Source organism: Camponotus vicinus, unplaced genomic scaffold (assembly GCF_025532165.1).
Source record: "Camponotus vicinus isolate PSW18456_S1 unplaced genomic scaffold, iyCamVici1.0 SCAF_14, whole genome shotgun sequence".
Lineage (NCBI taxonomy): Eukaryota > Metazoa > Arthropoda > Insecta > Hymenoptera > Formicidae > Camponotus > Camponotus vicinus.
Genome location: NW_028141950.1, coordinates 9187400 through 9199576, shown reverse-complemented (window position 1 = coordinate 9199576; position 12177 = coordinate 9187400). Strand labels below are relative to the sequence as shown.

General features: G+C 36.7%; 3 protein-coding genes across 3 annotated transcripts in view; 2 read left to right on the top strand and 1 right to left on the bottom strand.

The window, feature by feature from the left end:
- Positions 1-12177, bottom strand: part of LOC145965734 (proto-oncogene tyrosine-protein kinase ROS-like) — a 313112-nt gene that overhangs the window by 15018 nt on the left and 285917 nt on the right. The window lies entirely within an intron of this gene.
- Positions 8072-9205, top strand: LOC145965662 (uncharacterized). Its single transcript, XM_083089315.1, has one exon. The coding sequence runs from the start codon at positions 8072-8074 to the stop codon at positions 9203-9205; it is 1134 nt and encodes a 377-aa protein (XP_082945441.1).
- LOC145965100 (uncharacterized) lies at positions 11202-11850 on the top strand. The gene has a single exon (XM_083088429.1). The coding sequence runs from the start codon at positions 11263-11265 to the stop codon at positions 11836-11838; it is 576 nt and encodes a 191-aa protein (XP_082944555.1). The 5' UTR covers positions 11202-11262; the 3' UTR covers positions 11839-11850.

Here is a 12177-nt window from a genome sequence, read left to right as displayed (position 1 = left end):
TCTCTGTATCGCAATCTCAAGTAGACTCTACTCGATTGTTTCTTTTTTTAAATTCTATTAAATTAGATGATCAATCGTGTATCAATTATTATTGTCGCGCATTTCGTTAAAATCGATTTGCAATCAATTGCAAAGTCGAAGGTCGGGATAACCGATTAACGCTCGTTATGTAATAATCGGCTTGCTTGAATAGATAATTAAACGATCGAAAGCACCAATTAAAAGCGACGCGATTTTTTTCTTTCAGAATATCATGTTAGGATATCAAGTCTCATATCTCTACAGGTGTAACGAGAAGATATTTGAAGATTTACTTGCAACTTTCAGCCAGATTTCTTAGTTTACGCCTACTGTTCCCCTTTTACCGCTCGCGCCGCTCGTAACTAAGGAGCGCTCAGAAACGTGCGCGTCACAAATGTAATGTAGCAATCTATCTATCTAAGTTCTCTTTATTATTCTCTTTATTAATTACGTTTCAAAACACAAATATTTTAAATTGTTACAGAACATATACGTAATTAATAATAGAATAATTATTTTTATTATTAATAAACAATAAAGAGAACGTAGATAGATTGCCACATTACATTTGTGACGCGCACGTTCCTGAGCGCTCCTTAGTTACAAGTGTTCGGCGGCGCGGTTGTTAAGACGCGAATGGTAAGAGGGGAACAGTAGGCGTAAGCTAAGAAATCTGGCCGAAAGTTGCAAGTAAATCTTAGCACTGATCCAAAGTATAATAATTATATAATAGTAATTCATTAAATTAACATATTTAATTCTATATATTTTTTAAAATAATCATAAAAGAGTAACTGTTTGTATTTTCATATCAAAGAGTCATTAATAAATTCGGAAAATTTTTATAAATAAACTTTAGATATATATGTATAATTTTATATATTTCAAATTTTATAAATATTTAGATTAGAACTTTACAAATATTGCTAATTTTCGTGGTATTAAATATAAAAAAGTGTAAAAATGTAAAAATTCGATGTTAAATTAATGATTAAATATAAGCTTCACAAAATTTGACAAACGCCTTCGTTATAGAATCGCGATTCAATTATTATAAATTTAATGATACGCTTTTCGTTAGATTTATCTATTTATGAATTCCATATCGCGCGGAACTGAATATTCATGAAATAAATTATGATAGCGAAAATACCGTGCTCTTTCCGCGTTCTTTTCGCGTTTTTTTCGCGTTCTTAGACGAGATTGCCGTTTTAATAGAGAATCTTATTGTCGTCCCTCTCAAATAATATTCTTAAATATTGTTAAGTAAAAAAATATCGAATAAGAGTATAAAGAGTCGATGTTAAGTTAGCGATTAAGTATTAGCTTCACAAAATTTAACGATCGCCTTCGATATTATAGAATCGCGAGTTAATTATTATTATTTTATAATTTGAATTTAATAATTTGTTTTTTCAGTTATATTGGTACATTTACGAATTTCGTGCCGGAAAATATGGGTGTAGTTCCGAAAAGGTCAAACCCCCGATTTTGCTGTCATCACGTATACTTACGTATTTTGATGCGCTGATTACGAAAATGATAGTTAAAGTTACCGACTATTTCATTTTCATGGTGGAAACCATAAAAAATCGTTAAAAATGACGTTTTTTGATTTTATTTTATCAAATACTGAAAATTTAAAAAAATGTTTCAAACAAAAGTTGTAGATCTCTTCGAAATATGCATTTTATGTCCTATTCATTTTTACCATACAAGTGATAGTTTTCTAGAAAATCAAACTTAAAGATATATCTCATCACACTACGATATGCTGTGTACGATAAGTTAACTTTCCTTTGGCATTACCCAGAGCTAACGACGTGGACGTAGAAAGTTTTTGTAGCTCCTTGTTTTTGTTTTTTTGTTTTTTTCTTGTTGCTTTTAATTTTTTTTTGCTTTTGATTTTTTTTTTTACTTAAAAACTAATGTTAGATGCTATTGTAACTGCTTTCATATATATATGTATATATTTCTTTAATACGTTACATTTTTCCTGGATAACATTTTTTAATATCAATAATTAATTGTTTGAAAGGATCTTCATTCAATTTTCGAACACGGCGACGCCACAAAAATTCGCATAAATGTTCTGCAATATTCTCCTGATGAGCACCACGAGATAAATGTCGACGCATCCAGCGCCAGGAAGACTCAATATTCTGAGTATGAGCACCAGTTTCAGGGTCTACAAAATTCTCAGAATGATTTACCGTTTTATGAACATATCCGTGCTTATCCAAATCGATATAACCTTTCCAGCAATCTGTATGAATCTCTGTTCCAGGTGCCACATGTTTTTTTATCAAAGCTAGAAGAGTATCTTTGTCCCTTTTGTTGTCTGGGCAAATTTCAAGCCGATAATTAGCAGAATGTCCACGATGAATCATTCCAAGAATCCATGACCCCTCAACAATACGTCCTCGTTCATATTTTCGACGACCAATCTTACATTCGTCAATTTCTACTACTTTACCAACACCTCCTAAAAGATCTTCATTTTCGAAGTGCTCATCAAGTGCAGCCATGCAGACTTCTCGACAAAAAGAAAATCTATCAGCTACAGTTTCACGAGATATCTGTTGCCCATCACAAATGCTGCTTTCTCGAATTGTTTGCTCAAACGTCATATTGACCGAAAAACAATACGTTATAAAGATACATGCTGCAGGAGAAATATGGCATCTCTCAAACCATGTATTTTCAGCAACAGTTGCAATATGTCGATTTTCCTTTTTTCATACAAAGAAATTGTCCACAAGCATGCTGTGATTCTTGTAAAACCATATATTTTTTATGAGTTTTACAAAATTTTTGCGTCGGAATCAAACCAATATCTCTAAGCCATTGGAGAGTTGAGGAACGATTTTGAAGAATAGACGCCAATGAGAAAAAATTATACGTTCTGTCCATTTTTTTATGATAAACAAAACAGAAATAAACTTTTAAACAACCAGTGTTAGGAATGGCAAAGCTCATTTATCTATAATAAATATTAAAAAACCTTAAAAGGCAGGCTAAAGCAAATCAGAACTTAAAGATTTTGAACAAAAAAAATAGAAAAACAACTACTGCAATTGTCACAAAATTTATCTGAAACCAAATGCTGCTTTGCTGTAAAGCTCTATATACACTCTGACTTAGTGAGAAGAGTAGAAAGATATACAATATACTGGAACCTTTGGCGTGTGAACTGTTCGAGACTGTCCGCAGTTTCGGCCGATTTTTGATCCCCCGCACTTGTTAGCTAATATACTATAGTGTTCAAATACATGTTTCCTAATCGCGGAGCCCGCCCCTCGGAGCGGGGAAGGCGGTAGGGCGCGCGTTAGCGCGCCCGTTAAGCCGCCTTCCCCGCGGAGAAGGGTCGGGCGGCACTGTCGGTAGCGTAGCCCAATGTCTATCGCCTAAGGTAGTTATTTTTTAGCGGGCCGCAGGCCGGTGCGGCGAGCGAAGCGAGCCGTATCATTTCTTTTTAGAGTGTTTAGGCGGGACCGTGGTCAATCGGGACCGTGGTCAATCGGGACCGTGGTGAATAACAGTAAAAATGAATAGCACATAAAATGTATATTTTAAAAAGATCTACAACTTTTCTTTGAAACTTTTTTTTTTTAATTTTCAGTATATTGATAAAATAAAATCAAAAAACGTCATTTTTTAACGATTTCTTTTTTTATGGTTTTTACCATGAAAATGAAGTAGTCGGTAACTTTAACTATCATTTTCGTAATCAGCGCATCAAAATACGTAAGTATAAGTGATGATAGCAAAATCGGAGGTTTGACCTTTTCGGAACTCCATCCATTAAATAAAAGAAATATGGAATAAGGGTAAATGTTTACTTTAGGTTACACAGCTCGAAAAATTTGTATTTTCACATATGTTGTAGAGGATACATTCCTAAGTAATACACCGTTTGAATTTTGCAGCGGTCTCTTTTCGTTTCTGAGATATGCACTTTTGAAGTTTCATACCTTTATGTCATCTTTTCGTTATATCCTATTTATATATTTACATTTTTTGTTTACATTTGTTCATCACGGTTTCATATTATATTTTACTTGTATGTTTATATTTTTTTGTTTACGTTTGCTATCTCTAATTAATATTTTAATATAAATATTCTAATAAAAAAAGATAAACAATTTAAATTTATATAGAATTTAATACAATTTAATACAATTAAAAAATATCACAAATTTATATGTACACACACACACGCGGGGGGTGCAAGGGGGGCCTTCGGCCCCTTCTCCTGCAACCACCCCGCCGGTAGGCAAGGTGGACCTCGCTTTACAACTTACAGCAATATATCCATTGTGATTGAACTTCTCGCAATGCGTCCCCTACCGGCGGGGTGGTTGCGAGAGGGGAGCCGAAAGCCCCCTTGCACCCTCCCGCGCGCGTGTGTGTGTGTGTGTGTGTGTGTGTGTGTGTGTGTGTGTGTGTGTGTGTGCATACACATACGTTTCTGACATTTATATAAGTATCTTTTGCAAAATATATAAAAACTTCAATTTATTATATCTTCTAAATTCTAAACCAATACCATCCCCCACTTATTTCTTGCATAGAATTACTCAGAAAACCCTCCTCTACAACATATTTAAGTAGCAATAAAATCGATGAGATCTGACCTTTTATACATATTGAAATTTTAATACATATGAAAAAAAATTAACACGACACTTGCCGTGGCCAAAATTATTTTTTTTCTGTTTGTTTTTGATCACTTTATATTTTATATATTTTATTAATTATTAATTAATTATTTCTAGGTACTGGGGATATTAATATTAGTTTTTAGTTTTTTTTAAGAAACCATTTGCAGGTATTGGACATCCATCGCCATTTTAGAATATTAGTTTTTAGATGTATACCATTTTATATATATGTATAATAAATTACATGCACAAATTAATGTATCCATAATATTTTTATAATCTTTATTAATATTATATATTATATATACGCGAAATTATACATGAATGTTACATAAAATGTGCGAATACTTAAAAATTTCGAGACGAATCGAATGGGTACCCCTATATCAGCAAGATATTGATTAAAAGAAAAAAATTATTAATTTAAACATTATAAGAATAAGAATCTAGAGAATTAATCTAGAATTAATTATATATTTAAAACTATTTGATTTATTTTATTTTGCACACTATTCGAATTGAAATTTTTTAAATCTTGCTGTTATCGGGTTCGATTCGTCTCGCGCGCGCAAACGGTACCCCAAAATTATTGTGTTCGCACATATAACACAAACTCCAATGATGCATGGATTTTATTATTTATAAATATAATCGTTCGTAATCACATTGCTATAAGAAAATCGTTATATCCATTTAATCTTCAATAAAGAAATATATTTCTTAATAATGAAAGAACATGTTTTCTGACGTGCATTTCGTGAATTGAAGATAATGACGAGGGAATTGTCGTTGATTTATTACTGAAATCATTGCTATTGGGAATAGTCCGGAAGATCCGGGATTCGTTCCCTCCTACAGTGAAGTTCCCGACGTTCAATGGATCATTTAACTTTTCTTCGCAGATTGATCTTGCGAAATCTGATGAGAAACAAGATGTTAATCGTTTTCCATTTTTAAGATCGCTCCTCTTTTTATCGCATATTACCGGTATGTCACCCGCGTATTTGATGACTTCGATTATTGTATTATAAAAATTATATGCAATTAAATATTTGAAATATTATCGATTTATTTATTCGTCGCGTTTTTTCGTGAATTCAAGTCGCGATTTATCTTATAAAGGATTCGCAAATGAATCGGACAGTGAGTACTATATTCGTAAACATTACAGACATCAAATTGTCTGTCGAAATATTTTTGCATTTATGTGATAATAATTATATCGCGGGCGATAATTATGTCTGTTCTGTTAGGGCGCTTCGATTATTAGTAGGTATACAAGGCGGGTTCTAACTCAGGTCCTCTCAGGGGGGGTGAGGCGCGAGGGGATCTCAGCGGCGCGGGGGAATGACGTCACGCGGGACGGAGGGGATTTCGTAGCCGCGGGGGCTGCGGGGCAGGGCGGGGGACGCTTGTGTTGGATGTTTTATGACAAGTATAAACAATCATAAACCGATGTTCGACTGCTTTGTACCCTTGCCGCGCGTGTGAGAGAGAACGATAATATCGCGTACGAGAGAGAACGATAGCGAGACTTCTAATTAATGCGAGAGCACGCAAAGGATTGGAGCGCAAGGAAAAGGCGTGTAAATAATTGCAATTTTTTTGAAATATAAATTTATTTAAAAATGTGTATGAGTATTACAAATTGTGTGTGTGTGTGTGTGTGTGTGTGTGTGTGTGTGTGTACTTAATAGTAAAATTATGTAAAATTTAAGAAATTAATAAAATATAGAAATAAAAAAAGAAAAGAAAAAAGAAAAAAAAATGAATATAAAATAATGCGGACGGTGCGCCGGGCTGTAAGGGGGAGGCAGCTCCTGAAACAGGAAAAACGCTACATTAATTTTATCTTAATTAAAATAAAAAAAAATAATAATTTATTTTAAGATACTTTTGATATATAATAAATTGTAAGTTACTTACAATGTTATCCATGATCCATTTATTTAATTTGTGCAAATAGGGCACATGTTGCAGGCCAATATTTGATTCAAACATTTTCTGCACCCTGTGCATGACATACTCGAATTTTCCAAATGAACATAAGCTATGGTTCTATGTTCTCGAACAGCACTAGTTTCTTCAAACTGATACGGTACACTTAGAAAGCATTCGATACAATATTTCGATCCATTTTCCATGTAGTAATAGGAAATGCAACATATCTTTGTTGCTTCGTTGTATGTCATTATTTCAGGTATGCTTAAATCTCGCTGTTTCTTTTGTAACCGTTCATCAAGAATATCAACACTATTGTCACTATCATAATCACTGTCCTTCGCCAAGGGTTCTATATCAGATTCATCATCTTCCATCTCTCTCCTCTCTCTCTCCTCTCTCTCTATCTCCATCCTCTCCGCCACAGCTGGATCCATCCAATCATCGTAATCATCATCCGTATCGTCGTCGATGATAATTACGTTTTCTTCAGCCATTGCACAAGACCACCGAAACACAGAAGAGCAACGAAAGAAATGACACTCTAGTGCAGCAGACTCCTCTTCATTATATATATTTTTTAACATAAACAATATAAACGCGGGGGAATGACGTCACGCGGGACGGAGGGGATTTCGTAGGCGCGGGGGCTGCGGGGCGGGGCGGGGGACGCTTGGGGATGTGTTGGATGTTTTATGACGAGTATAAACAATCATAAACCGATGTCCAGATGGTAAACAGCGGTATTTGAAGAGGATTGAATATTAGGGCCAGAATTATTTTCCATATTTTTTCTAGGAAGAATTGCAACGTATCAGCGCCGATATTCAGCTGCTTTGTGCCCTTGCCGCGCGTGTGAGAGAACGAATTCTTTCTGAGATGTAAATAAATGATTATTATGATACACCACTTATTTATTTTACACAAAGATGAAAAGGTTTAGACGAAATACAGGGAGGATTGAAGCGCATCAAGTCACAGTACATGATTTGAACGCGCATCGACACGTCGCGTCGGTATAGTAAAAGTATAGTCAAAAAGTATAGTGTTCTGTCAGTGTTGTGTGATAATATATATATATATATAAAAATGGAAGACGAAGATCACGCGTTGTCATCTGACAGTGACTGCATTAGTGACTGCAGTGAGAACTCCACGGAATTCAGAGAGAAAATAGTGTCTGTTGCGGAAATTAATGCTTTACACGCACGTAGTACAAAATTTTGTATCATATACAGTTATTATTCCACGGGTGGTGCTCTAGCTGTATGTCCTTCGTGTATGATTGCATTGCAAGGCGTGGATAGCCAAATGATGTATGCTATTAGAAAACATAAAATTGAGACACTTAATGCGATGGATGGCCGATTTTGTTCAAGGTGTAGCGAGCCGTTGTATATAAGATTTCCATGCAATATGTGCCCAATTTGCACTCAGTGAAAAAAATGGAAAATATCGAACAGACTGAACGCGACCTGGTGGAGCGATCCAACCAAATTGCCACCTTGGGCGAATATTTTGCATGGCTACAACGATGCAACGAGTACATCGAGTCGCTGGAAGAGCTAAGTCGGATCAAACGACTACGATTATCGATCGGGAATCGACAATCATTGATTGCTCGGATCGCGCGACTCGAAGGTGCAAAGACTCGATTGCAGAGACAGTTTATGCCCAGTGGTGGTAATTACAGTGGCGACAATAACGCGGGTGCCGGATGTAGCGCGCATCAAAATGAACTTGTGTGGCGCGAGATTGATACCGCGTTCGATAACCGTATTCTGACCGGTGCTGTGATTAACGCAAACCATATCGAACCTCGTCAATTTCTCGATGACGCCAAAGACATTGTGATAGAACATGTGCAGGACGTTATAAGAAGACACTACAGTGTAAAAGTGAACACTATATTCAATGGTGAATTTGTGTCGGGTGATAAGCGCGCAAATAAAAGTACCAATACGAGAAACTGTGAACTCTTTCGCACATCCGATTTACACGAGTGGTACGAGCGTCGCGTTATCGAACCCACTCTAGCATCCCTGGAAGAATTTCAGGAACGCGATAGCGGGTGGGCATTGTCGCGAATATTGAATTTGACTGTAAATATAAATAAGTATAATCCTATGCGCGCGGGATGTCATATAAAATTGCCGCGGGAGATTGTGATGAAGAGAGCGGTGATTAACGTACAATCAAAAGACAATGCGTGTTTCGCGTGGGCAGTGGTCGCCGCTCTATATCCCGCCGAAAGGAATGCGGAACGGGAATCATCGTACCCGCATTACGCGACAGTGCTGAATCTCCGGGACATTGAGTTTCCAGTGATTGTCAATCAGATTAAAAAATTTGAACTTGTCAACGATATTTCGATCAACGTGTACAGCATCGAAGAGAAGAACGGCATTGTTCCGATACGTCTTTCGCAGCAGAAGCGGGACAAGCATGTGAATCTGCTATACGTGGAAGACGGCAACAATGTCGGACATTTCGCATGGATCAAAAATTTATCCCGGCTCGTGAGCTCGCAACTGAGCAAACACAAGAATCAAAAATATATCTGCGATCAGTGTGTATAATTTAAATAATTATAAGTTATGTAGCAAATTGTATATAAATCTTTAATTTTTAAAAAATTTTTATTTTCTTTTATAGATGCTTGCATTACTTTGGTTCGGACGACAAGTTGCAGTTACATACGGTAGACTGCGGAAAGATGAACGACTGCGCTATCCGGTTACCGAGCGATAAGGACAAGTGGTTATCGTTCAACAATTACAACAGGAAAGAGCAGCTTCCATTCATCGTGTACGCCGACTTGGAATGCGTTCTGGCCAAGATGGAGGAAGAGAAGAATATGTGCCAGCACCATCAAGTATTTAGCATAGCATATTATATACATTGCTCGTACGACGACTCATTATCAGCATATCATTCGCGTCGCAGTACCGATTGTATAGCATGGTTCGTCGAGCAACTTAAAATGTTAGCATTTCGTGTAAAAAATATTTTAACTACTAATGTCCCTATGGTAGATTTAACATTCGAAGAGTGTGAAAAATTTAATAGCGCTACTCAATGTCATATATGCGAAAAACCGTTCGCGCAAGACGATACACGCGTACGCGATCATTGCCATTTGACTGGACGGTACAGAGGTCCCGCGCATTCAAATTGTAATTTAAATTATAAAGAGTCTTTCTGTATTCCGATAGTGTTTCATAATTTATCCGGTTATGATTCGCATTTCATTATCGAGGAAATAGCCACAGCGTTCGAAGGGAGAGTCGAGTTACTTCCAATAACGAAAGAGAAATATATATCGTTTACCAAAAATGTCGATCTTAAGGAAGAAAAACCAAAAAATCAAGTAAAATTACGCTTCATCGATTCATTCAAATTTCTTACGGCAAGTCTCGACAAATTAGCATCTTATCTATATAAAGATAAACTAGATATTTTAAAATCAGAATTTCAAAACTTATTGAGTGAAAACTTCAAATTATTAACACGAAAAGGTGTGTTTCCATACGAATACATCGATTCCGTTGACAAGTTGCAAGATACATGTTTACCACCGCGCGAATCATTTTACAGTTCCTTAACCGGTGAAACTATATCCGAGAGCGATTATGCGCACGCCGAGACCATCTGGACGCGATTCTCCATTCGAACGCTAGGCGAATATAGCGATTTATATCTTAAAATCGATGTCTTGTTATTAGCCGATATTTTTGAAAACTTTCGCAACAAATGTATTGAAAGTTACGGACTCGACCCTGCGTATTACTATACTATCCCCGGATACACGTGGGACGCCATGTTGAAGCATACCAAGATTACGTTTGAATTGCTTACCGACATCGACATGGTTATGTTTATCGAACGCGGTATACGTTGTGGTCTGAGTCAGTGTTCCAACAGATACGCGCGTGCTAATAACAAGTACATGGAGTCATACGATCCATCGAAACCATCATCATACTTGATGTACTTTGATGTAAATAATTTGTACGGATGGGCAATGTGTCAACCGTTGCCTTACGCCGATTTTCGATGGGTCGACGACGTGTCGAATTTTGACGTAGCATCGATCGCGCTAGATTCGCCTACAGGCTATATCCTCGAAGTCGATCTCGAGTATCCGCAACATCTTCACGATGCGCACACTGACCTACCGTTTTGCCCGACACGCGACAAACCACCTGGCAAGCGGGAATTCAAACTGCTTGCAACGCTATACGATAAAAAGCGTTACGTGATACACTACCGCAACCTGCAGCAGTGTACGCGTCACGGTCTTCGCGTTACAAAAATACATAGAATTTTACAGTTTTCTCAATCTCCCTGGCTTCGAAATTACATAGAACTCAATACACATTTTAGAACATTGGCTAAAAACGATTTTGAAAAAAATTTATACAAATTAATGAACAATGCGGTGTTTGGCAAAACGATGGAAAATGTGCGCAATCGCGTTGATGTAAAATTACTAACTCACTGGGACGGGCGGTACGGTGCAGAGGCAATGATCGCTAAACCAAATTTCCACAGCAGAAGCATCTTTTCGGAAAATTTAATAGCTGTGGAATTGCGCAAACTCGAGGTGAAATTCTACAAACCAATCTACGTGGGTATGTGTATACTCGACATATCCAAGACATGTTTGTACGAGTTTCATCATGAGTATATGTCTCCCCTGTATCGCGACAAATGTAAGGTCATGTACACCGATACCGATAGTCTCATATATCACATTGAGTGCGAAGACATGTACAAAAATATGAAGCGCGACGTCAGCAGATTCGACACTAGCGATTATGCTGCAAACAATGCGTACGGTATGCCGCTCGTAAATAAAAAGGTACCGGGTCTAATGAAGGATGAAAATAACGGTGCCATAATGACCGAATTTGCCGGGCTCAGAGCAAAAATGTACGCATTACGAGTCGATGGGAAAAAGGATACGAAGAAAGTTAAAGGCGTCAAGAGCAACGTTGTCGCGAGAACGATAACGTTTGACGATTACACACGGTGTTTGAAAGAAGAAATTGAAATGACGCGCCAGCAGTCGTGTATACGATCGAAATTGCACCAAGTATACACAATCCGCGAGACAAAAATTGCTCTGAGTCCGTACGACGACAAGCGGTATATCGTACCCGAAACCACCGATACGCTACCGTGGGGGCATTATAAGATACCATTGTAAAATGTGTGTGTGTGTGTGAAAGAAATATTAATAAAGATTTTTGTATTTTTATATTTCATATATTTTTGTAATGCATATCTCATACATCTTATATTAAAAAATACATGTACTATCGCAAGGAATATTGATAATGATTTTTATGTATATTTTCATTTTTCAAATATTATATATGTTATACACATATATTTTTTCCAGAAAATTAAAAATAAACACTGTATGAATTAAATCACATTGTCTTTATGTATCCAAGAATTGTGCGAATTGTCAAATCCCAACCATTTCACGTAAACCTCGTCACCCCTCCTACGCAGTACTTTCTCCACGAGATACACGTCCGGA

What these genes read in the sequence shown, in the direction of transcription:
- LOC145965662 (XM_083089315.1), top strand. Translation starts at nt 8,072, where the DNA reads ATGGAAAATATCGAACAGACTGAACGCGACCTGGTGGAGCGATCCAAC.
- LOC145965100 (XM_083088429.1), top strand. Translation starts at nt 11,263, where the DNA reads ATGTGTATACTCGACATATCCAAGACATGTTTGTACGAGTTTCATCAT.